Here is a 27194-nt window from a genome sequence, read left to right on the forward strand (position 1 = left end):
CGGCGATTTGGTGGTGGTGGTTGTTGGGGATGATGAGATAGAAGAAGAGACCGGTGAGGGTTTGATTGGGGAAGGTTGGGGTTTTAGAGAGGGAGGGGGTGATGAGAGGAGTTTGGGATTGCGTTTGAGAGGGTTTGATCGCCTTCACCATCAACAGAAGTATTGGATTCATCTTTGTTTCATTGTACACCTGTGATTTCTCCTTATTTTCCTTATTTGCTCCTCCTTTTTCTTTGAATTTATCTTGTCTTCACTGTTACTTATTTTTGGTGCTCAGGGATTGAGGAGAAGAGATGCAAGAGAGATTGAGCACAACAGGTACATATCCTCACTTGGGTCATCTTGAGATTTAAAATTGAATAGATATTTTCATTTCAAAGTAAAATATGTTCAAGTTTTAATTCATGTTTTCAATTTATTCTCACACATTAAGAAAGAGAAGAGTCTTAAGTAGCTGATCAGATTTATAGCTCTCCCTACCTTCATACGTTCCAATATTTTTACTCTTATTAACTCTTATTCAATTTCTAGAGTACAAAGAATTTTAGAAATTCTGGTTGATGGGTATCATCATTTTGCATTTTCAACTATTATCAGGTTCGTATTAATTGATTTTCAACTTTGGTAGATCTACCTTATTAATTGATTTCCGCTAGGTAACATTAAATGAAATTGGGAAAATTGTTTAAATCGGAGCTAAAATTGATTAACGGCCTAGAAGTTGTAGAAGCCCATTGTTCTGGTACAATACAATGCAAGCAAGAACAACTTGAAGACTACAATGGGGCTCAACACAATGCGAATAGCGATCGAGGCTACTTCAGCCTGCAATCTTTTCTGGTACTTCTCTGCATCACTGCGTCGTTAGTGATTCTTCTGCTTATTTTGCCACCGTTGCCTTCCCCGCCTTTTTATGTTGCTATTACTCCCAACTAGTATTTAGACCAGTGCAAAGCACGGTTTCTAAAAAATTTTCTGCAAATTCCTAAGGAAAACTGATTTTACCGTACACAAATGATCTTATGTGTCCAAAATTTGTGCTCCTTTATCGAAGGCTAGATACCCAATTCCTGCATCAAGATTTAATTCCATTAGTATATGCACTTAATAATTTTATCAAGTAAGAAAGATCCCCTAATACTGAAAGCCGTAGCACGAAACAATGTGTTACTATAAAGTACAATTTGAATATAGTTTAGTAAATTGTCTTGCAAGAATGTAAAGACAGTTTAAGTATGTTAAGAAGCATGGTTTTAAGCGGGGGAATTATTTTCCTTACATTCGCTGTTAATCAAATTCATACGTAAGTGGTTAGAAACATATTGAACATCTATATGCGAGGGTAGACACCATAATTGTGCAGTACCTTTTAGAATTTTCATAGATGTATATACGCAGCTGATAGATGCGTTAAAATATTCTACATACTCAATTGAACACTAATTCCTCGGTCCATAATGCTCATATTAATTAAAATTATATATTAGACTCAAAAGTATGATAACAAATCTCTGTCATTGTGAACAGAAGATACTCACAGATAGATGTTCCTCTATGTCTTTGAATGTAGAGAACATCTACAACTCACTTTCTATAGAAGTTAATCGAATTCAAAAAACTATTTCTCATCATTAACACTGGTATATCTTGTGCACACGTCATTAGCATTTATATATCTAATGTATGCTAAATTTAGAATTTCTTCCAATAGTTTGATAGTTCAGATTACTATGGCAGAAAAACATGAAAAAGACAAACATACATCTTTTGATGTTGACTAAATTATGGAGGGTATTATATTTGGTGGATTGCAATTTGCGAGTAATATGTCAATGAAGCGTGTTCTTTAAGCAGGTTATATAAACTATCCATGATGGAGGCACACACAAAAATGATCACCTCAACACATTCAGTTAATATCTTTAAGGTTAAGGATACAAAGGATGATAATTCCAGTTAATATCATTACTTTACATGTTTGGTTGCATTAGCGCAAATTGAAGGCCCAAATCATCTTGCAATTAAAAATTAGGGGGAAAAGTACACTAAATCAACATCCTCTTTTTCTTCTAATTTGTGTCTGCTAAATTTGGATAAATAATGAGTTCCACTCATCCCTAATTCTAATTAATGCTCAAATCTTAACTATATCGCTCTTATTTTCCAAAAAATAAGCTTCGACCAAATACAATTTGAAATAGAAATCATAGAATTTGAATCATTACTAAAATCAAGAACACATCAAAAACATCAAAAGTAGATTGTATTAGATCAATAACCCCTAAACATCAAAAGTAGATTAGGAGTAGATTAAATCAACGAAAGAAATTAAGATACATTTTTCCATGATATAATGTGCTAAATATATCATTACTCCTTAAGTTCCCACTACCTAATTGCTTCATTATTTTCCCATTTCTTTGCCTCAAAATAAATTCCCCGTATGCTATGTAATTAGTAAATGCAAATATCATATTCAGGTGGGTAATTTCTTTCTTAAGATATATAAGCAGCTAATCTCTAGCCTAGCAATATTGAAACTATAAAAACTGTGATCTCTAAGAGCTCATTTCAATAAATAAACTGAAGTTATCAGCCTCATATGTCCTGAATTATCCTTTGAGAAGGGAAACAACCATGATCCATCTAAGTTCATGCATTTCTTGTCTACCTACAATAACAAATAATCTATGCATGAAGATAAATTCAACAGAGAATTCAAGAAACATTTAACCAAGAGATAAGTGCACCAACCAAAATCTTGAATAACACGCCATCAGATAATTTATTTCATTTCATTTCATCCCATTTCTTGTTGTTTTTCTTAAGAATCCATCTAAGTTTCATATATTTATTTATTTACAGCATATTTATTTACAGAGTGTTGTTTTTCTTAAGAATCCATCTAAGTTTCATATATTTATTTATTTACAGCATATTTATTTACAGAGTGTCAATTCACATAATATTTAGGATTTGACTTCAATTTTACATTCTCAATCGTTTCATTTCTGTACATTTTCATAGCATGGTAGAAATAAAGAAACAAATGCGCTACTCATATTCTTACATCAATATAATGTTAGGGAGCTGTTGTTGCTAATCCAACTGTCACTGCAGCAAGCCCTAATAATCCACCCTACACACAATAACAAAACCTTACAATCTCCTAAGAACCCAAAAATTTTTAATAAAAAAATAGAGAATCCAAGAAATAAACCTTTCAATGATATGATTCGTCTGCGGTGAATAAGTAAACTTCGTAGTCAAAATATTGATCACAACGCTAATCTTCTCATGGTCGCCAGTGACCGCTAATTGCTTCACTATCCCTTCAATCTACATTTAACAACATCCTAAACCCCTAAAACTCAAACAAAGCCCTAAATTGACCGAAGCAACAAACAAAACCCTAAAAAATTCACACCTCAAGAGCGGCGATCTTTCGCTTCTCGTACAGCTTGTCGGCTAACCCTCGCTGGACCGTGACCTGAATCACATCGCCCATTGCTTCGCTGTTTGATCGAGATTCAACTTTGAGATTGATAACGGAGAGTTATTGTAGGATGACGTCAGCGTCGACGAATCACGAGAGATCTGAAGGAGGAGGAAGAGAGTGGAAAATCACCGGTTCTTCTCCGATTCAAGGAGAGCGATAACTGTTGTGAGAGTGGGTGTTAGATTGGTGGTTATTGGAACCATTTTTAGATTATTGGAACCATGTTTAGGTTATTGGAACCATTTTTAGACGTATCCATCCTGTGCTAAGCACGACATTCTTACAGATTATAATAAGAACATCTACATCTCCATTTCCATCTCCTAAAACGTTTCAAAGTTCCTTACAAATTAGAATAGACGGTTGTGGGAAATTGATATTAAAATACGTGGAAAATGAGAAATTTTACTGTTCACAGTAAGAATTTCCTTTAGTTATAAAGGAAAGTAGATAATTGGTGCTGGCTCATATAGTTGCTGAGAGAAATAGCATGCTTCTTTTGTAATATATGCTTCGATAGATTTTTTTTGTTTCATCACAATAGATATGATTTTGACGCGTATTCAATCTATTTGAACTTGGGAATCGAATTTTTGTTTCATCACAATAGATATGATTTTGACGCGTATTCAATCTATTTGAACTTGGGAATCGAAATGTGTGCTTAATATATTTGTTGTTATATAATTTGACGCGTATTCAATCTATTTGAACTTGGGAATCGAAATGTGTGCTTAATATATTTGTTGTTATATAATCTGGTTCTCTTCCCTGAATAAGGCAGAAAAATCAAAGATAAAATATTAATTTTCAGATAGAAAACAAAATACTCCTGAATATAATGAATAGTTGTGCTCTGGTTATTTCAAAATCACATAATATGCGAAATTTCGTCTTAAAAAGGTAAATAAACTTTGGAGTGACCCGAAAGCTAAGAATTTGGATAGAGACCCCTGAGTGGAATAAATACCTAATATACATTATTTACTTGCTGAAGTATCATACTTTGTTTCAAATGACCATCAAGAAAATATTAATCATGATTTTAGGAAAGCCTACATCCAAACAAAATGTAATGATCAACACATGTAGTCAAGTAGAAGAGTAAGTAACATAGTTATTTACAGAAGTAATGTGATCCATGAATAGTCATATTACCACCTTAAGAAGAAAATGAATGCAACTTTTTCGTTGGCATTTGTTAGGCTAAAAGTTAAGCAGTTTGATCTTTAGGAACAGATGAGGGGAAAAGGCTAGTGAATTTTTTTAAATAAACGTTGAGGGCAGCATTAAAGTGTGGAAGAAGTTAATTTCTTTGGATATTAATACGGGTGTATCTTCTCTTCGGGAGCTTGAGGATAGATGATTATCATGATTGCATGAGAATAGGGGTGTAAAACAGTACAGTGAAACGCAGGTGGAAGCATGGAACGAGACGACGAGCAGCAGATTCGAAGAATCCAGTTTTCAGCTCGTGAGTCGACTCATACATGTGCATGAGTCGACTCATTAGGTTGAGTCGACTCATGCCTGTCATGAGTCAACTCACGAAATCAAGTCATGTTAGTAAAAGTTTCTGACCAGTCGACTCATCAGTTATGAGTCGACTCATCTCAGTCATGAGTCGACTCATCTCAGTCATGAGTCGACTCATCGATGGTTTCCTGGTTCGTTTGGGTTTCTGTTCACACGATTTCCTGTTGGTTTTGGGCTTGGTTATTTACCAGATTGTCATCAACGTTTGTACACCTATATAAATGATTGTTTTAGGGTTTCTAAGCAATCAGAGGGAATTAAGAGAGATTCTAATCTTGTATTAGGGTTTAGAGATGATTGAGAGGTTGTTCTCGATTCTAGTGAGATTGTGAGGGAGAGATTTGTAATAATTGATTCTTCATAATCTAGAGAAAGTATTTTCCTTCGTCATACTGAATTGTTCTTGTGTTTTGGTTATCTTCTTCTCAACCCATATTTTGGTAATTCCGCGACCAAATGGTGCTCGCACGACGACTCGTATCAAGTTGGTATCAGAGCAATCAGATCCTGTGAAGGGGGAATCCTGTGTATGGTCCTTACTCGATCATAGTACAAGAAGCTTGGCGAGAGCCTTATTTTCTTGGAAGAAGTCCAGAAGATAAGGAAGGAGAAGATGACTGAAGGAGACAATTCAGCGAGGATTGATGCATTAGAGAAGCAGATCGAGACGATAGGTTCGACTCTCACATAACTCATCAGTCTTATCCATGGAGGTGGCAAATAAGGTGAATCTTCTTCAAAGTAAATTATTGAGTCCGATGTGGAGAGAGTAGATTCAGATTCCGACGAGGAGGAGGAGACCGTTAAGACTGCATTGCATCAAGGGGGTAAGAATTTTTATCAAAACCTGAAGATTGACTTCAAGGTGAAGATTCATGTTTATGATGGGAGTGTTGACGTCGAGAGGCTTGATGACTGGATCGAGCGGATGAAAACGTATTTTACTCTTTATGGCTATTCGTCAAAAGAGAAGATTATGTTCGCGACTTTGAAGCTTTCAGGGCACGCGTTGACGTGGTGAAAATCCTACTGCAAGTAGAAGAAGAAGGCGGTGTCGTGGAACAAGTTTAAGGAGTTACTGAGGAAGCAGTTTTACCCAGTGGGGTTTCTTGAACAGCGTTGGTACAAGTGGTACGGTTTGCGCTAAAGGGTCAATCAAACCATTCAAGAATACACCATGGAGTTTCAGCAGCAGGTGATGGTCCTCAACATTACGACAGAGGAATATTCCGTGTTTATGAAGTATATGACGGGATTGAGCGATTACATCCGAAAGGAGATGAAGCTATTCACGGTGGAATCAATTGCAGAGGCGAGCGTGAAGGCTATTGCCCTCGAGGGCAAGCAAAAGAAGGACAACGAGTCTAAGGGAGACTCCAAACAGACGGGAGGCGAGTCTAGTGGTTCTCAATCTAAGGAGGAGAAGAAGAAGGGTGATCCAGGAAAAGCAGGGTTGATTTGTAGTCACTGCGAGAAGACAGGACACACGGCTGATCGGTGCTGGGAGAAGTATCATCATCTTAAGCCAAGAGGGTTGAAGAAGAAAGAGGAGGAGAAAAAGACATACATGATGGCTCAAGGTCCGAAAAAACTCCCGGGGATGACAGAGCCCAACAGCAGTCTCAACCTTATGGCGGGAAAGCAGACCACGAAAGAGGACGACGACCCGAGAAAGCAACTCTTTGTTCTTAAGTGCAAGTGAAGAACAGTTTGGTTGATGTCATTGTTGATTCGGACAGCGAGAAGAATTTGATATCCGAGGCATTGGTTCAGAAGCTGGGTCTGAAGACGGTCAAGCATTCGAAATCCTATCCATTGGGGTGGATTCAGAAGGAGGAGAAACTGAGTGTAGTTGATCAATGTACTGTCAGATTTGCGCTCCACGAGTCGTATATTGACGAGGTCACGTGCGACGTCGTTCCATTGGATGTTTGTCAGATTATACTGGGTAATCCGTACTTATGAGGTCACGTGCGACGTCGTTCCATTGGATGTTTGTCAGATTATACTGGGTAATCCGTACTTATGGGATAAATATGTGATCTACGAGAGGCGGGCTCAGAAGTACACTTTCACTAAGGATGGTAAAAAGTTTATATTTCGTTCGGCATCTCTTCCGAGGGAGATAAGCTTGGGGACGGTGACGCGAGCGAAGAGACTAGTGAATGCAAGCAAAAAGTTTGTCTCGCTGTGCATTAGACTTTCAGAAAAGCCATCGATAAAGGATTGCAACTTGGAGCGAACGGTGACTACGACGAGACGCGGGACAAATGAGTTGTTTCCGATCGGACGTCGAGACCAGATTTCTAGCAAGGCCAGGTGGTGCAGAAAAGATAGAGGAGCACGAGAGTTTCCTCAGCAAAAATTCTAACTTGAACGAGACTTCAAGTTCCTAAAGAGGGGACCCCATGATACGGGTGTATCTTCTCTTCGGGAGCTTAGCGATCCTCATGGGAGCTTGAGGATAGATGATTCTCATGATAGCATGAGAATAGGGGTGTAAAACAGTACAGTGGAACGCAAGTGGAAGTGTGGAACGAGACGACGAGCAGCAGATTCGAAGAATCCAGTTTTCAGCTCGTGTACATGTATGAGTCGACTCATCAGGTTGAGTCGACTCATGCCTGTCATGAGTCGACTCACGAAATCAAGCCCTATTAGCAAAAGTTTCTGACCAGTCGACTCATCAGTTATGAGTCGACTCATATGAGGTCATGAGTCGACTCATCTCAGTCATGAGTCGACTCATCGATGGTTTTCTGGTTCGTTTGGGTTTCTGTTCACACGAATTCCTGTTGGTTTTGGGCTTGGTTATTTACCAGATTGTCATCCATGTTTGTACACCTATATAAAGGATTATTTTAGGGTTTCTAAGCAATCAGAGGGAATTAAGAGAGATTCTAATCATTGTATTAGGGTTTAGAGAGGATTGAGAGGTTGTTCTCAATTCTAGTGAGATTGTGAGACAGAGATTTGTAATAATTAATTCTTCATAATCTAGAGAAAGTATTTTCCTTCACCATACTGAATTGTTCTAGTGTTTTGGTTGTCTTCTTCTCAACCCACCTTTTGGTAATTCCGCGACCAAAGGGTGCTCGCACGGCGACTCGTATCAGATATACAGAGAGGTGAGGATGGTAAAACATAGAAAAGGATCTTACTTGGCAATAGAGGAGGCTTGCATCTGTACCACGAAATATCTTAGCAATGAATTTACCACCCACTCGAAGCACGTGAGTAACAATGGTCAGTGCCTACATGTCGAAAAACCATTTAAAGTGAACCATCAGGATTGGTCCAAATCATAAATTCAAAGGAATACAGATCACCCAGAATTAATTATCACTTTGTATAAAACCAAAAAAGTTCAGTAAGGAAGTTGCACTTACTGCCAAAATAAGTTGCGTAATTATCACTTTGTATAAAACCAAAAAAGTTCAGTAAGGAAGTTGCACTTACTGCCAAAATAAGTTGCGACTGAACGAATTCATCCATATCATGAAGTCCGGTAACTGCAGTTATTCATTTACATAAGTTCTAGTAACATAAATGTTGCAACTAAAGTTACCAATCACCTCTTCTTACCATCAGGAGCACCATCACAAACAACCAAGTCGGCTTTGCATCCATCAAAATGTTTAATGATCTGGTAGGAAATGTGACTCAGTCAGATGAATAACTTAATGCTTAATAAACAAAACAAAATTACTACACAAAGAGTTCCATACTATATATAACCTAATTGTAAAAGGATCATCAGAAAATATGTATAAAGTGCATATATAGGAGGGCGTCGCCCAAGGCCTCCCGTTTCGTCAACTCCCGCCTCTTCCCCCCATCTCCAGAGTACAAACCCTAAACCTAACCTTCAAATTTCTCAATAAACGCGACCAAAGTTTCAAATTTCGTCAGCATCTCCTCCCCCTCCTTCTATCAAACCCTAAATCTGAAACAAAACCAATGAAACTGAGTAGAGATCGAGAGAGGGGGGTTAGGGTTAGGGCTTGAATTGGATCCATGATCTGACCTTTGGGGGATTTGGAATCAGATCTGATTTAGAAATTGCGGGATCTGAGGTCTCGTTGCTCTCTCCTCTTCGCTTCGCTTACACTCTCTCGTTTTATTTAAGCTTCGTCTTTTGAAGAATTTTTGAAACCGGCATGAACGTGGAGTTACAGGAGGTGGGAGAGTTTGGAATTATCAGAGGTGGGAGTTGGTTATAGGAAACGTGGGAGGCTGAGTTACAATAGACGGTTGTGGGAAATTGATATTAAAATACGTGGAAGATGAGAAATTTTACTGTACATAGCAAGAATTTCTTTTAGTTATAAATTTTTAGTACGTTGGTTGGTCCATTTAAATTTTTAGATTATTTTTGAAAGTTATTGTTCATTTGATCTTTTTTGTTGTTCTCCTTTAGTAATACAGAAGTAGATTGGCATATTTGTTGTTCTCTTGATCTTGGCTTTCACGCCCTCTGATGTTAGGGATATTACTTCCTCTTACATGTAAAGAAGTTTTTGGATTAATTTCAATATGAAATTGAGTGATGAGTCACTGCAGTTTTCTAGCTTTTCTATAGTTTTTAAGCAAATACATGTATATTCATGTCTTTAAAAGTTGTTTAGAAGAATTATGCCTTTATGCTAGCATGGTTTTCTTGTAGCTAATTTGTGTTCTTCACTCGCCATTGTTTGGTGATTTGTAAATTTTCTTACATTAATTACTAGTCATGTGACCATGGCCCTGCCGAAAGAAGGATGTTCCAATTAGTTTTTTTGCATATTGTTATTTTTAATGACCATGAATAAGCCATTTTTTAAATTAGGAGCATATCCCTATTCTATCCACAAGTTTAAGAACTAGTCAGCTGTTTGCAGCTCACTAGACCTACTACATAGCTCAAACACATACAAACAACATACCAAATTTTCTAATATTTGTCAACAAAGAGGAGCTGTGAATCTAGATAAACCAAATGATAATTCTGTGAAATTTTTACAGCTTTGTGAACTTTTTAACTTATTCTGTGAAATTCTCAAAAGAATGACATTAATAAACCAAATGATAATGCTTGAAGATTCATTGTCTTACTTATCTCAGTGAAAAATTGTGTGTTCTTCAAATAAAACAATGTCTAGGTTTTGATCTCATTTTTACAGCATATTCTATATGACTTATATACCAGTTTAATATATTTGTGTCTCCAGGCCATCTGTTCATTTTCTTGCACTGGTGGTGCACATCAGAAGCATTTAGGGTTAATAAACAATTTCTGAATTTATTTATTAGATATTAAAAAAACTTGAGAGTTGTATGCTATTTGCATTGCTTGTTGTTATATGTCTACGTCTCTTGCATGGTTCTACAGTTATTTTCCAAATTTCTTCGTTTATGTGGTAACTTCTGAGTTAATAGCAATCAACTTATTTAAGAGAATGTTATGCAAAATTTTAGAACTTATGATTTCAGGGACCAGCTCCTTAGTCTTTATAAGTATCACATAACGATAATGTTAACATTTGCATAGCTTTCATCTGCTCACAGATCTTGATTCTGCTTATTTAGGATAATAGGTCCAATGAAGGGGACAACAACCAGGAGTGAGAAAACAGACATTACAAGGTAACATAAGGGTATACTTCTGTAATTTCAGTCTGTTTATAGGGTATTTTTTCCGGGCAGATTTGGAGCTTTAGAGATTTGGAGCTTTGTCATATGAGACCGTAATCCTCTCTTAATGTTATATTAGGCCCCAAATCTTCGTATGTCTAATTTACTCCCCAAATTTTTTAAGTTGTTGTTAATAACATCCTAGTTGAGTTATGTCCACAATTGCTAGCATAGTATCATAGTAACTCTTGTGATTAATAGATTTCGGGGGTGTTCATTCGTGTTAATCGATAACCCTCTGAACAAATACATAAATATTTCAAACATTTTTTTCCAAAAAATCCAACTCGCTTGATAGTTTCAGAACTAATTTATTTTTTACTACCCTTTGTGTCAGGCTGAGAGATCTAATGCTTTTCTTTTTTTCACTTTTTTTTCAGGTCACAATGGGTGATCTTACTTGCTGTTGATTTTGCGCATGAAACAACTTGTTGTTGAGACTGCTGATGGATGCATTAAGCATCGTGCCTGCGTTGGCTAATCATAGGGTGTTAAATCACTTGTATTCATAAAGCTTCCAGTTTCCACTTGAACCATACTTTTAATACGAGCATTTACATTTCAGATGCGTGCTCTCTTGTACCGGATTAGGAATGATTTAAGCAAAATTTGGTACATTGAAAATTAATGAGTATATAGTGGCTCTAATATCTTGTTTGATATTAGTATTGAGGAAATATCTGATTGGGCTTAATTGCAGGTGTATCTTTGGTATCCACTGAGTAGGTTCACCATAAAAAAAACATTGTAGCAAGCATCCTAGATGGAAATTTCATCTAGGATGCTTCCTAGACAGAAAATCCGTCTAGGATACTTCCTAGACGGATTTTCCGTCAAGGAAGCATCCTAGACGGAATTCCGTCTAGGATAGGAAGTATCCTAGACAAAATTTTAGTCTAGGATGCTTCCTATAGGGATTTTAATTTCGTCTATGATACTTCCTAGATGAAAATTCCATTTAGAATATTACATTCTAGACGGAATCTTACTGGACGGACATCCTAGACGGAATTCCGTCTAGGATAGTCTTTCTAGACGGAAAAATGATTTTCCTAGACGGAATTTTCCGTCTAGGATGCCTCATTTTGTACATGTGATAGATTTACTCTTTCAAATATAGCTCTCGACATTTCGACTTACCTTTGATGATTCTATCACATAATTTAAATTTTTATTTTCTTTTATGTAAGTTTATGATTATAATGAGAATTGTGTTCTATTTTTCCAGTTCGCGTCAATGAATTGTTTCTTGGGTCATCTTTGAGTTTTTAATTTTAATCTTATTTTATTTAAATTTATGATGATAACTATGTTTTTTCCCCAACTTGCGCCAGTGTATACTCCGAGGGTGATAAACGACTTTGGGGATCATTGTGGTTGTTGATACTCAAATAGCCGGAAAGGTGAAAATCTCAAAATCATGATTAATATTCTTGAATTGGTGAATACTCTACCTTATTCTCCCCTTGATGTTTTGTTGAGGTAAAACATTGCACATTTTTGTTAAAAAATGACAGAAGGTACGAATTATATTTAAATTGTTATTCTATCATATAATTTATTTGGATTATTTACAAAATCTTGATGATTTATTCTTTTGCTTCGATAAATTTTTAAAGTTGTTGCTAGGTTTAATAATTATGTAAAGAAATGAGTCGTTTTAAGTTCTTGAAGATGAAGTTTTTGTCTCCTCTGCTAATGGAAGGTATACGTGGGTTTAATCCGAGTTATTTCTGTAATCTTGATTATTTATTCTTTTTTATTTTGCAATTACAGAATATTATTATATGGGATTGGATGAAGTTTACATAAAAGTTAGTCACGTTAGTACTCTTTTATGGTGTAAATTTCACAAATTCCCAACGTTGGCTCATTTTGGTTTAACTCACCTCACCTCACCCACTAACTTTTGGGGTTTTCACAAAAACCCCATAAACTCTTAACTTTTTTCAACACCTCTTTCTCAGCTTCGGTTTAGTAAATTTCATAAAACCCCAACCTTTCATGTAACGCGTATTTTGAAAAAGGTCAAAGCTTGTGTAAGTTTTGTGTAAACACCAAAAGTAGGGGGGTTAAGTGACATTATTATAAGTTTGGGGGCTCAGCTCAAAATAGGCAAAAGTCGGGGGTTGTTTTGTGAAATTTACTTTTTTAATATGTTGCAATGCCAGCCTTATGATTGGTCGATAACTTAGGCTTCATTTGGATACCATAGTGTTTTCTTTATTGTATTTTTTGTAAAAAAAACATAATGTTGTTGTGTTTTCCCTTAAAGTGTTTTCAAAACACCTTGTTGAGTCTTTTTGGTCAACACTAGCTTGACCCGTTACAACATTAATATTAAACATATTATTAATCTTTTATATATTAATTATATTAAAATATATTATAAATAAAATGTTTATAATATTTATTTTACATTATTATAGTATCATAATATTAAATATAATATAATATAATATTGTATAATGTATTAGAATAATATATTGTACTTTAATGTGTTATATTATATTATACTTATTACATATTATTTTTAAATAATAATATATTTAATTATTTTGATATATCAATTTGTTATTGTTATATATTATATAATCTACACTTCTATACTACTTATAAAAGAGAATATGAGTGTCAAAACTTTTAATTTCCCAAAATATCCTTCAAAATTCACTCAAATCACCATATTGCACTCAAATAAATATGCAACTCAATTTAATTAATTAAATCATCAAATGTAATAATTACACAAAACCATACCCCCTTCAAATTAATTATGTAACATCTTGTAAACTTTACTATGTGCACTAAAATATAGAGGGCGATGTATTAAACCAAATTGTTTGCTTTGAATTCCAAAGATCGAGTTATGGCTTTCTCTCTCAATTAAAATCAGCTAATTAAATTATGGAGAGTTAATTAATTTTAAAGGTGGAGACGTGGCGATTACACTTTCTCAATTAAAATCTATAAAAATGGAGAGTGCTTGGAATTCCAAAGGTGGAGTTGCATCTTTCTCTCTCAATTAAAATAAGATCATGGTGAGTGATTAGGATTACAGGTGACTCTCACAATGTTTGTTTAGCTCGATTTTGAGCAACGGCAGCTGAGCCATTTCCTAGCATCCGTTTGGGGTCACTTGCTACTAAAGCTCGAGCCACTCGAATGCAATCACTTGCAACCTCTCATTCTTCACAATTTTCTTATCTTTCATAATCAACAGGTATCAAAACTCACATAAAAACTTACAACTTCACCTTTGAGTTTATCCTAGGTTTTAAATTTGCAACTAGAATCACAAAATTAGTTGTCGGCAAGCTTACGAAAGATAATGAAGAAGTTAGCGAATGGTCACAATTGAACAGAATGGTGCGTACTTTTATAACCAGGTTAAAATTTGACCTTCTGAAAAAAACAATTTGGGTTGATTGTCAAAAAAAGAAATATTTTTTATTTTTTAATTTATTACAGATAGCCCAACAACCTCAACGTCAGAGTATACAAAAGCTAATAAGGAGCCATGCAAGATCAATAGCTTGTTGGAATTGTGAATTAGGAATTTAGAACCAAAACAAAGGTATGTTTTATTATATAAACTGAAATTTCTGATTTAATTGATCCATAATGTTGTTTGATGTTTAAGAAAAGCTCTCTCTGTTACATATAGAGATATACTAGGCGATGGAATTCTGGCTATGTGTGGTTCAAGCTCTGGAATGGTGATGTCAATGACTTCTTTGCTTATGTGGCCTTTTTAAATTACTTTGCTATTACAACAAATAGGTCGTAGCTGAAATTTAAAAAAGTATTTCTTCCATATATACCCTCAAATTTAGTGAATTTGCATCTTTAAAAAGAATAGTGATAATTAAACTATTCATCTAAAACTACCACCGACCACGAGCAACTATAGAAAGAAGTGTTCTGATTTGGCTAATCAAATGATATGGATGAGAAGGGGAGCAACATTCAGGTATCCACGTTTTTGTAGTTAAAGCAGAGGTTTTTTTCTAATAGCCCAAATTGAATCTTTTTAGAAAATGTTTTTTTTTTCCTTTTCTTTTGGACAGTATGTATGATAACATGATTTCATCCCTCATACTAAGAGAAAATCAATTACATTATTTTTTGACCTTGAAACTGCTGTCATTCCTTCTTTGTAAGAACACTTAGGACAGGATGGACTTGCGAGTAATTACAAAGTTTTGAGGGACTAATATATAACTACTAAAAATTTTAGGACCAATATCTAGATAACCCTAACTATTTAGCTGTGTAACTATAGTTGCTCTTTAGTTTACCACTGCCAAATGAATGTCAACAACATTATGGATCAATTAAAATCAGAAATTTCAGTTTATATAATAAAACATACCTTTGTTTCAGGTTGTGATGAACACATTTTTTAAAGTGAAATAATCATTTTCTATTAGTTACTAGGTATGTATAAACTATTACAAAATCTACATATTTTACTTCGCATCACATATATAATCTATTTACATAATATATTACTACAACAATTATCATTACTTTTGTTCTCAATATCAATTAGTTCTACACATATCATGCTCAGCCTAAGAAGCCAATAACAACGAACCGATCAAAAAATTATTTATCCTTTCACATTGATTCCTAGACCATTGATACTCATTTTATTTGTAAATGTACGTATTAAAACACTCAAAACTTCTTTCCAATAATTTTCTATAAATAATTCTTTATCTTTTTCCTACACACCAATGTACTACCTTCTTGCCCATGAAAAAAATTTAGAATATAAAATAAATATGTCACATGCATTGCACGTACACTATACTAGTTCCTGAAAAAGGTGTGACTTGGTCGCCTGTCCAAAACAATCTACGAAGATCAAAACAATCTAAAAGTAGAAAGTGCAGTAAGACTTACCAGTCCAAAACAACCCACAACGCTCAAAACAATCAAGATATCATTGAACATAATTCTGGAAACCTGATACCTTTATCACCTTTCAGCTTTCAACGTGGGAAGACACAAGATATATTTGAAACTGTATAAATCACATTTCTAAATTAAACATCTAACGTTACATGTTGAACAGAGAATAATAGATCAAGGATAATACATACACAGGAAAATGCGTAACACATAAATATCTAATATCTAATAGCCTAAATCTACAATACAAAGTGGACTATCCTGCTTAATTGTTAGCCAAAGCTCGGATACTTCAGTTATAGATGAAAACATCATAGAGCTTTGGAGTTGAAAGCATCTAGCGGAGTAAATTAAAAGATAAATGAAGTTTTCTGTATTAGGTCATCCAGCAGGCTGCAAATCTACTGATGCTAACCGAGACCTTCGCCTCCTCTTACCCTCAGGGGTGCATCTAATAACAGCACCCTTCCCGAGCTTAACAGACAACCTACCACTTTGATTTGAGGGTTTTGAGGGTGAGGTGGAGGGATTAGCTTTGCTGCTGTTTTGGTGATTTGATGGGGACTTCACTCTCTTCCTCGAAAACATTCCCATTTCCTCTTTTTGCCTGCTGTTGCGAAGGAGCTTGACAGTAAAGGGATTTTCAGCTGTGAAGCATATTAGCTTGCTATTAGCTGGAGCTCTTTGCAGGTCTACTTCCCCATTATTTACCTACATGAAGATACAGATACAAGTTCAAACCCTCCTCAAGAGGTGGAAGCAAATAACAGCGCTAAGAAAAATAACCTGGAATCCAAAAAAATGTAGCAAATTCATAATGTTCCCCAAAACAGCAGACTACCTTTACATTATATATTGGGTTAATTGTGAGCAACCCCTGTACTGTCACCCAGTTGCAAAGAGACCCCATTAGCTCTATTTGTTGCAAAGAGACCCCCTTAGCTCTATTTGTTGCAAATAGACCCCCTCCGGTTCTACTTCTTGCGAATAGACACCCTAAGTGATTTTTTTTTTCTCTTAAAACCGTTAAAAAAGACGCGGATAGATCTCCAGTAGTTCTATCATCCAATTGCTTTTTTAATTACTTTTAAAAGAGTCAAAAAAGTTCACTAAGGAGGTGCATTCGCACTTGGGCCAATACTCCGCGAGGTCTATTCGCAAGAAGTAGAACTACAGGGGTTCTATTCACAACAATTAGAACTACATGGGGTCTCTTTGTAATTGGGTGACACTTCAAGGGGTCTGTTCACAATTAACCTTTCAATAAAACTAGAAACTCACATAGGTACATCCTAATACTCCTACAAAAACACAAAAAAGAGCCAAACAAACAAACATGAGACTATAACAGCAGGATATATAAAATAGATACAAACAAAAACTACATAAATACCCAGCATAAATACATGTAAGTGTACCTATGCGTGTGCAGGTACACTTACATGTGTTTATGAACATTTGTGAAGCAATCAACGATTCTCCCATGAAATTGATCATAGGACAAGATTTAAAACATTGATCAAACTTTTAGGAGAATAAAATAATAATAAAATGAGGAAGTTCCAATAAATTTGGATAACTTTACAATTTTATTTTGTGGACCAACTAATAATGCAAACAAAAGAAAATCATTATACAGATGACAAGAGAGAAAAATCACCAGCTGCAAAAGTGCAGAGAAAGTTCGAGCAACATCATGTTTAGGTTGGCCCTTTACAACGTTTGTGAAAGGCATGCTCCCACTGTTATCTGCTTCTGAAGATAACCTGTCAAGAATCATCTCACCATATTGATGTATATCAAAAGCGGAGTGGGTATCCTGACAGGTTAAAAGTCAAAAACCACACGTGTTATGATTCAGAAACAAAAATCAACTGCCTTATTACATTCTAGTTTAAACTTGGTAGAGCTAGTCTTGCTCTTAAAACTCACTTGCTCTTCCAAGGTTTGCTCAATTCGCTGCTTCCATGTTGAAACACGGGTAGCCAACTCCGTCTGCTTTTCAGTTTCAGCTATGCTTGCAAGAAGTGCATCCTGCGCCATGGTATGTATGGTCATATATAGCCCAAAAGCATTATGCACATGACTATATTATATTACATCAATTAAACTAGTTTAATAATTGCGTCATTATGTCTTTAAAATAACAAAAAAAACAATAACCATTGCAGTAAACATGGGTATCAACTTTTACCAAATTTGTACTTATTCATTTAATTTTTCTCTAAGACATGACATGTTGCTACACACCTTGAAACAAATAAGAATCTATTCACCCAGCATAAAACTACACAATCTAAAATGGCCACAACTACAGATTGCAAAGATAGATTGAGATGTTTCTCTTTACCAGATGTGAACGACAAATATCCTCGAGACTTGCTTCAGAACCCAGGTTATCTTGTGTAAAAGCTTCGGTGCCATCAAAAGTTGCAGCATCATCTCTCTGCATATCAATTACATGAAACATAAATCAAATGGTAAACAAGATTAGTAATTGTTCAATTATGCAGAAAGGAAAAACATTTAAAACCTTCCCGCAGTTTGGCGATAGCTCTGTATCCATATCGTATGTATTATTTGGTAGATCAAACTCTCTATGATCAAAATCAGGAAAGCCATCATCATTACAATCATTTTCATCCTCAATGCCACCAAAAGCATTAAAGGTTTCTTCTTCTCCATTTGTAAATGACCTTCTTAGCTGCAGAATTAAAGTTAATTATCATATAGGCTTGTATAAATTTGGCATGGGCAGATAATATTACACAGCACAAAAGCACCTTTTCAAAAAGAGGAGGGGACTGAGATGCATTTTGTTGATCCTGTAAACGCCGCTTTATTTCAAATGTTTCTGCAAGCTCTGGACTGATCACCCCATCCACTTTAGCAATAGGAAATTGAGAAGTTACAGTATTCTGCTTTGAATTGCGACTAATCTGTCTTCCAAAAGGTTTGCCTAATCAAAGGAGTAAGCATAAAAGAGAAACATAACATAACTCAGAATTTTATTCAGTGTCTAAATTCAAATGGAAATTTCAAAATGACATACTTGCTTTGAACGGTTTTATTTTCAAGTTTCCGGGTTCATGAGGATTTAAAGGCTTCCATGGATCATCACTATCACTGTCTGAATCATCTCCAACGTTTGAACCTCCAAAATTTGGTTCCTCTTCATGGTTCATATGAAGCACAGGATGGATCATCAATATTATTTTCACATGCATGGTTACTCTCAGGAGTTTTGTTTAGAGTGACCCCTTGGTTCTTCCCTAAACTTGATCTATGAGGAGTTCCACCGGACCTTCCGGTTGGAGAAGAAAAAATACTGCGGCGATTTTTAGAGCGCACTGAGCTGCCTCTATACAAAGCAGGTTCTTCTTGGTCAACACTTTTCCCTTTTAGAAATTTGTAAACAGCTCCCGCATCACACGGGTCCAAAAGAAGAAAATCTCTGTAAAAGTTGCAAGTAGCTAACTGCAATAACAATAACAAATACGATAAATCTGAGTTGAAAAAAAATATATTATAAAGTCAAAACATGGTGCATTGTTCAAGAAAGAAAAAGACTACCAGATATGATTCTAATTCACTGGCGTCTTCACTGCTATCTAAACAATCCCCTTCTAGTACAAGCAAATTCGCAGGAGGCTTGACAAAATGATTGGAAGTGTCTTCATTGTCATGTCTACGATCCAGGCAATTCTTAGGTTCCACTGCAAGTGTAGTAACTCATTTAGTAACTTGTAGACAAGAAAGAGAAAGAAAGAAAGAAACAAGTAGAGAGTGTTTGTCAGGTACCAGGGACATCATCCAACCCCAAGAAAACCTCATTCTCATCCTCAATAACTGCACTAGGTTCACCTCCATCTGGCTGTACAGAAGTTTTTTCCTGTTGATCTTGCCTGTTAGAGCGTTAGTTTCCTTAGTTCACCAAAGTTTGGTGCACAAGGTAACAATAAACAACTTCAAGCACTAACTATATGTTTCTTTGGAATTTCAGTTTGAAACATTAATATACAAGTACACAATAACAAGTACATAGCGACAGTATAAGCCAGTAATTATTACCATGTAACAGGATGCTAATATCTCAAAATGGTCTTGTCTAAAAGCATGTGTGTTATGGAAGATGGGTTAAGAAGGTAATTTTGTTCCATCCACAAAAATTAAGAGCTCAAGGCTATAGATATGCAAAAACCAGTTATAAAAAATAAAAACTACAAGCTTGAGAACGAATTTTGATTAATGATACAAGGAATGACTTTAAGTAAAATTAGAACATGTCAATTCAATGATAAAGATGTAATTGTGGATGAGCAAAATGGTTATATTAGAGATCAGGACATCATTTGCTGTGTATAAACAATGATATTGTGAGCAATAGCCCAGACAAGTATGCAGGAACTAGCTATAGTAAAGGAACGCAAATGTGTAAATCATGAGTAATCAGGCAGACAGATCAACTGCACCAAAATTAATCAAAACAAATTATAGTCTGGAGTGAAAAAATTCAATAGGATAGTATTACAAGACGTTAACTTCCTATAAAAAAGCACACAGCCAGCCCAGATACAACTTCGCTTAAGTGAACTAACAAAGCCACTTAGACATACCAATCATTCCTTTTGTAAGTAACCAACAGGATCAGGCAAATCTATCGGGAAATGATGGTTGTAAATGAACTACTCAAAACAGCAAATTCATGGGAACACAATTTGTTTGACTAACCATGAAGTTCTAAGTTTCCAACAAATGCCTCATACATTTACTATGCTCTTTAGGATAATTATCAAGATCTTAATGCATACATAAAAAACTGTGATTCTAGACAAGGCACAGTCCCCTTGAAGGAAACTAACAAAGCCCCTATATGAACTACTAAGTAAACCTTGATATAGGTAACAAATAAAGTATCCCCAAACAAAGTTAATGGAAGCTCCAGGGCCTTATAAAGGCAACATGTTAGACATATACGCATTGTTTACATACACAAAAACCAATAATTCTAGAAACTGTCTGAGCTTCATGGAACTATAAATTTGAGTCCAAAAATATAATTTGCACAGAATTGTTCATTCCTTCGCCTTCAACCCCCCACCCCCCGCCCCAAATAAAAGGAAGAAAGAAAAGAAAAGAATCCAAACAGGGCGTTAGCATCTGCTTCAACTTTCACTTTTACCCACTACTAAGTACCAGTAAAGATAATATCATGCCAGGGTAGCACCTAGGAGCCGCTTTTGGAACACTTACTAATATTAGACATTGCACACTAGAACATAAAATGGATGCAAAATAATCTGATCTGGATACACTTTCAAATTAATGTATAAGATCAGAGGAATTTTGCAAGTTCATGTCAACCACTTAACGCATTGGCAAAGAAAAAAGAAAACCACGATATTTTTGTCCATGTTTTTGGACCATACAGAACAACCTCGGTGACTGCTTCAACAAATCTCCAAAGCACCAAGATAGCCACTTTTTTTAAAACAATGAATATTTTCCAATAAACTTCTATGTAATACTTTGCCATTCACGTAACTTCACTTCAGAAAAATATAACCCTCCTTGTAATAGTTGGTTACCAAAGCTGAGTCTGATATCATATACTTAGATTCCCAGCTTTCATGGGGGGGGCTTCCACTAAATTTATTGAACAAGTCAGCATATCTATATTTATATATAATTATAAGTGTCCTTTAACACCCTCTCCTTGGAATGTGGTGTTGGGTTTCTTCCCAAATCTCAAAATGAGGAACATGCATGTATTGACCTTGGAAGCTTGAGGTTTTCAAGTTTGTCCATGTAAAACTTGTATCAATTGTATTGCATTGTATTGTGAACATAGTGGATGAGACCATGGATGTAGGCATGTTTGGCGCGCACTGAACCCATGCTGCTGAACACCATCTTTGCGACTGTTTTTGCTTTGCACAGCTCTTCTTCTGTGTCGTGTGATTGTGGCCGTGCGGCGGGGGGGGCGGGGGGGGGTGCTGTTGTCTAAAATCCCCCAGACACGGGTAAGTTTCGAAAATCTCTCAAACACAACAGGCTTTTGGGATTCAAATCTATTTGATGATGTATGCTTCAAGCAGCTTGCAGTTTTACGTTCAAAACAATAACCACTCAGTTTCCGCACGTCTCAACTTCGCCTTTGTTAAATCATCAAATTTATCCTTCCACACAATATGTAGTCCATTAAAAGTTGCTCTATTACATTTATATGTTGCTATTTTTGCTTAATATCCTTCTCAGTCAATCTTCAAAAATCTAAAACATCATTAGATTTGCATTCCCACTATAGTCTAAAGGGTATTTCCAAACCCTAAAGGAGGGGGTATAACATTTTACAGTAAAAGGCCAAAATTTTAACAGAAACTAACACAAGAACTTAAAATTCAAACCTCTTCTCCGAGAGAAACTCCAATGCAGCGAGAACCAACGAATACAAGTACTCTACCTTCCTGCTGTACACCTGGACCGAACCTTGCAGCAGCAGCGCAGCTAAAACCAAGAAAATCCAGCAATAATCAACAAAAAAACACCATAATTCCCCAAAAAAACAGGACTTTAAGTTCCAGAACGAACCCTCAGCGAAATTAATCGAGCTCTCGTGATCAGGCGAGACCTCGCCGGAGCAAATCTTGAGAAGGTACTCTTCTATGTTATTGGCGAGATCGAGTTCCCAATTCGACTGGAGATCGCGATTCGCTTGAGGGATGTGGATTCTCGAGGTGCTGGACTCGCCTTCGATTGGGAAATCTTCTCTATTACTCATCGTTGGAGGGTACAAAAGAGAAGTCCATTTGGGGATTTAGGGTTTTATCTTCGAACCCCCATTCCGAAACCCTAGATGGACGAGCGAAGACAGAGACGGGGTGGAAAATGGGAACTTCGAGCGTGGAATTAGGGTTTCGAGATGAAAACCTAGAGAGAGAAAGAGAGAACGACAAGGGATTGAAGAAAGGGGAAGGGTTAGAGAGAGAGAGAGAGAGGATTTTGGTTTTTGGGAGTTCCCGCTCGCTTGGTTTAAGATATAATGCGCAGGGTGCGCGCACTGCGCACACTGTTTATTACGCGGGTCGGGTTTCTCGAACTTGGGTGTGAAGGCCGCATCAGGACCCGGATCCAAACTTTGCTTGGACGAAGGCACAAAAGCTTTAAAAATCCAAATCAACTCTTGTTGGAAGAACAAAATATTTTGAGCATCTATTTCTAGGTTGAGTGTCCACGTGTAAATTTGATATAATAAATGGACGTATATGGGATTAAATAGAACTTCGCTCGTTTAGACTTGGATCAAAGCTCCAGGATTTTCTAGGCTCAGTCCAAATCTACCTTCAAGATCGACTCATTTAGATTTATTTCATTTAATTTATATACTTTGACATTTTAATGTTATAAAAATCTAAAGTTTTAAAATGAAATCAATATAGCAAAATGTTAGATTCAAAAGCATAAACTACTGAACTCCACTATATTATGGAGTCATTCCTCGAGGTGATCGAGCTCTTAGAATTAATGTTTAGCAATGATGATACTGTTTAAAAAAAAGAATAAACGGGGAAAAAGCGCTTCGAATTAAAGGGTTACAGAAGCTAAAATCTAATCCAGCTAGAACTCAAACTGGGTGTTTCGCAATAAATAAGACATGAGGGTTATAACACGGGTCTTGTGCGACTCCAATAATGGGGCAGGATTCGGGAAAGTAGGTCTTGGAGACGGGTCGTTTAGTCAGGACTTCTGTCAAAATTTAAAATGAGGAACAGAAGGTGTTGCGGAGGGAGGAACAATTATTGTTGGTCTACGAGTCGCTAAGGATCTCAATGATACAAGGGCTTGCATACACAAGCAAACACGGGGACCCAAATATCGGACCCCAACCAAGATTCCAGACAATTGATTATACTTCAAAAGGAAATATATAAGTTGTGATGTTAGGAATTTTGAAGTTACCAAAAGAAAAATAAAATTTGTTAATAAAAAGGGTTTACCTCTTTTTTTCCCTCATCCTCAGCATAAGGAGCAGACCAACACCTTCAAAATGGTACATAGTGCTAGAGCCTCCTTCCATGTTGGAAGGATTATGGGTTCTATCGCATGAGATAAATGTGACTAATGTATCTAGATGAAACGTTGTGTGACGGTTGTGATTTGGCGAGGGGGTTTCTGAGGGTGATGCTTTTGGAAAAAAAATACAAAGGAGTCGACCAAGTAGCCATTGATGGTTGACCCTTGTATGAGGTTCATGCTGATGGTTGTCGGAGAAGACAAGCAAAAAAGAGTCAATAGAATCTGATTGTTGAGAGTTCTTGTAAATGATGAGAGAATCTTGACAAATAACAGGAAATCTTTTGGTCCGGATTCAACTCATTAAGAAAAAATGTACGAATCACAAAGTAAAATTCAAACTCAATCTGTCCTATTGAAAAAACAACCAAACTCAATCCGTGGTCCCAAATTTTCCAACCCAAATAGTCTCCTACCTACTAGAGCATGGCTAGTATCTTTCTTTATCAATATGCTGCCTTCCTAACCCTGAAGGATATCAACAAGATATAACAATGACAAATTTTTAAGACCAACCCTTATTAAAATTTATTTTCAAAAATCGATCTGTTTGAGATTTATTTAGTATTTTCGACCTAATTTCAGCCAGCTAGCTGAAACTGGGTTGAAAATGCTAAATAAGTTGCTAAAATATCACGAGATTTTTAGAATCCCGTGAAGTTTAGCACATAATTAAATATGGCTAATCAAAATTCGTGGCCCGGGCAAGAGCAATGCAACAAAACTTCTTGGGATTCTAAATCCCGTGAAGTTTGGTTGTATCTTCACGAGACTCGAAATCCTATAAAGTTACAGGATTTAAATGACAAAGAGCTCCGTTAGAGCTCTCTATCAATTAGTGCATGTAACTTCACAAGATTTAGAATCCCGTGAAGTTGGGGGTCATGCACCAACATGCACGCACAATGCATGTTTGCATGTTCCGCCTATTTCACAACCTGTTGTATACTGAATTTTCTGCCTCATTCACAACAATATGCACGAAAATCCAACCATAAACAAAAATTTGCTACATATATACCGAATTACAACAATATACACGAAAATCCACCCATAAATCATAACAATATACATGAAAATCATAATAATTCACAACTTGTTGTATATACTGAATTAGTTGCATGTATAGACAAAATTTCAACCACATATATACATGAAAATCGATCCACACAAGCAACAATTTTGAACAATCTAACCATATATTTTTGTGAGATTCAGAATCACAAAATAGTTATTATATCGCAATATAAATATCATATCATAATAGAAACATCACATACATCCTAAAAGTCCCCTCCTTTCTCTCCCTCTCTTACCCCTTCCCTTACCTCTTGCCCCCCGTCCCCACCCCCAATGTGTTGGCCTTTTTGTTTTGATGGTGTTTTAACAAACAATTTATGAATAATATTGTTTGTCTAGTGTTTGTATTTTCTTATTTATTCTAGACAAACAAGGTGTCGAACGTTGGATGAAATTACGCCATAATGATCATATCTAATGGATGTTGGCGGAATATCTGAGTGAAGCAATGCACTTCAAGTCATATTCAAGATCAAGCTTCATCCACATCCAAGATAAGCCCATTGAAGATCAATCAAGCTTGGGTAAATTAGTTTAGGGTTTATATTAGGTGTGTTCAATACTTTAAGCTCAATCATATACACACATACACGTATTTGGTTTCTATGTATGTATGTATGTATATATATATATGTTTATTTAGTTCAATGAAATCATGTTTATTGTTTTGAATGTTTGCAAAACATGCATTTTTATGAAAATATTGAGTTATTGATTTATGAACTTAATAATTATTATATACATCTTTTATTAAGTCTATATAATCATTTAATAAAGTTTCAAAATATGGTTTAGTCAAAAATTTAAATTTTAAGTATGTTCACTTTCGTGTTTTGGATTAGTTTTGAAAAATGACGAGATTTTACTTTTGGGAAGTGTAATTCCAAAAATTCTTTTTGTAACATGTTTATTATCATTATTTTTCAAAGTTTTATATTTTTTAGAATCTGCTTGCTATTTTTAAATCAAGTTTAAAAATCAGCATTTCTGTTTTAAACCTGAGTATCTGAAATATCCGTTCGCGGTCGACCGGATTGGTCGTGGCGGTCGACCGCCTAAAGTCTAGAGACTTTGCTCTGCTCTTCAGCCTTTCGCGGTTGACCGGCCATGGCTCTGTTGTCGACCGCTAATGTTACCGTGCACATTAACGATAACAAGCTGATTTTTGTTTTTAGTGGGATTTTAGGGTTTTCTTGGGTTGTTTTCTTATACCCTATATATACCCCCATTGCATTTATCATTCTCACCTATCTAATAGAGTTTAAAAACAAGTTTTAAGTATGGTTTAAGTTTGTTTAAGTTTTTATTTACAAAATTAGTTTTGTGAAGAAATTTTTACAAGAGCTTGAGGAGATCATCCTTTGGTGTTTGAGCATTCAACTCTTCTCCCTCTCTCTTGATCTATAGAGAAGTCCTCCTAAACTCTTTCTAGCTTTATATTTATTTATTTGTTAATCATTTTATTAAAGCTAAATTTATATTGGGTTTAGATTTGTTTTATTCTCATTGTTACACACACCCACTTGAGCTTTTAGTATTTTCATACATAGTATATTTGGGGTTGTGAATTTGTAACATTGAGTTGAGCTAAATTAAGTTCTCACCTTGTTTAGAGAACAATCATTTGTTATAGACCTTAATTGTGAGGTTTTACTTTGTATTGCACAAATACACCAAGAGAAGTGTAGAGGTGAGAGGTGTGGTCGGTCTTAAGAGGAGTGTCGTCGGTAGTAAAGCCTAGAGGTAGATCGTAATTCCAAGTACTTGAGCAAGACACATGAGAGGCCAACACTTGAGGTGGGATTTGTGTAGTTACATTGTGAGTGTTTGTGAACATTGATCGGTGAATATTAAAAACTGATATTGTGAGGTGTAAATGTTTTTGGGTGAACGTTAAAACCCTAATTGTGATAGTGGATTCCCCCTGGGAGTGGGGAGCGGAGACATAGGTCGGAAGGATCGAACTCCATGATCATATTGCTTGTTTGAGTTCGGCTTGGCACACATATATTTTTGTTCATCTTTATTGCCATTCTCTCATTGTTTATTTCATCCACTATATTGTATATATTTATATTGCCCTTGTTTAGTTTAATATCATTTCTCATATATCTTGTTGTATATCTAATTGCTAGGATTTTTTAATTAGTTTTAATTGGTATTAAATCGGATTAGATTAGTGTTATCGGGTGCCCCCTGTTTCTCACAAATATGCTATCCCAAGGACAGGCTCAGTCGAACCGACTCCATTCCCTAAAGACGACTCGAAAAGCGGACTCAGTCGAGCCAAAGATTATTACTCGGCAATCAGCCGACTCCTCCCCAGGGGCGATTCAGAACATTATTTCTCAGCCTTATTTTACTCTTTATGATCATCATTATGAATCCATGTCACCCGCTGACAAGCCTCAGC

General features: G+C 35.8%; 1 protein-coding gene and 1 long non-coding RNA gene across 3 annotated transcripts; both read right to left on the bottom strand.

Annotated features, from left to right (window-relative positions):
* LOC109833539 lies at positions 845-10555 on the bottom strand. 2 transcript variants are annotated; one of them, XR_002245236.1, is made up of 5 exons: positions 9063-10555; positions 8621-8981; positions 8495-8547; positions 8197-8289; positions 845-1070 (listed from the first exon to the last, which is right to left on the bottom strand). It is a non-coding gene; the product is annotated as an uncharacterized LOC109833539 (long non-coding RNA). The 2 variants fall into 2 exon arrangements; XR_002245237.1 differs by lacking the exon at positions 845-1070 and adding an exon at positions 3084-3139.
* On the bottom strand, positions 15715-22622 carry LOC109833540 (condensin-2 complex subunit H2). The gene is given in 12 exon segments (XM_020401255.1): positions 15715-16339; positions 17289-17447; positions 17561-17662; positions 17979-18074; positions 18162-18332; positions 18412-18587; positions 18681-18805; positions 18807-19105; positions 19202-19344; positions 19430-19533; positions 22036-22135; positions 22220-22622. Coding segments are annotated over 12 exon segments (1995 nt in total). The 5' UTR covers positions 22410-22622; the 3' UTR covers positions 15715-16009.

This window comes from Asparagus officinalis, chromosome 3 (genome assembly GCF_001876935.1).
Source record: "Asparagus officinalis chromosome 3, Aspof.V1, whole genome shotgun sequence".
Classification (NCBI taxonomy): domain Eukaryota; kingdom Viridiplantae; phylum Streptophyta; class Magnoliopsida; order Asparagales; family Asparagaceae; genus Asparagus; species Asparagus officinalis.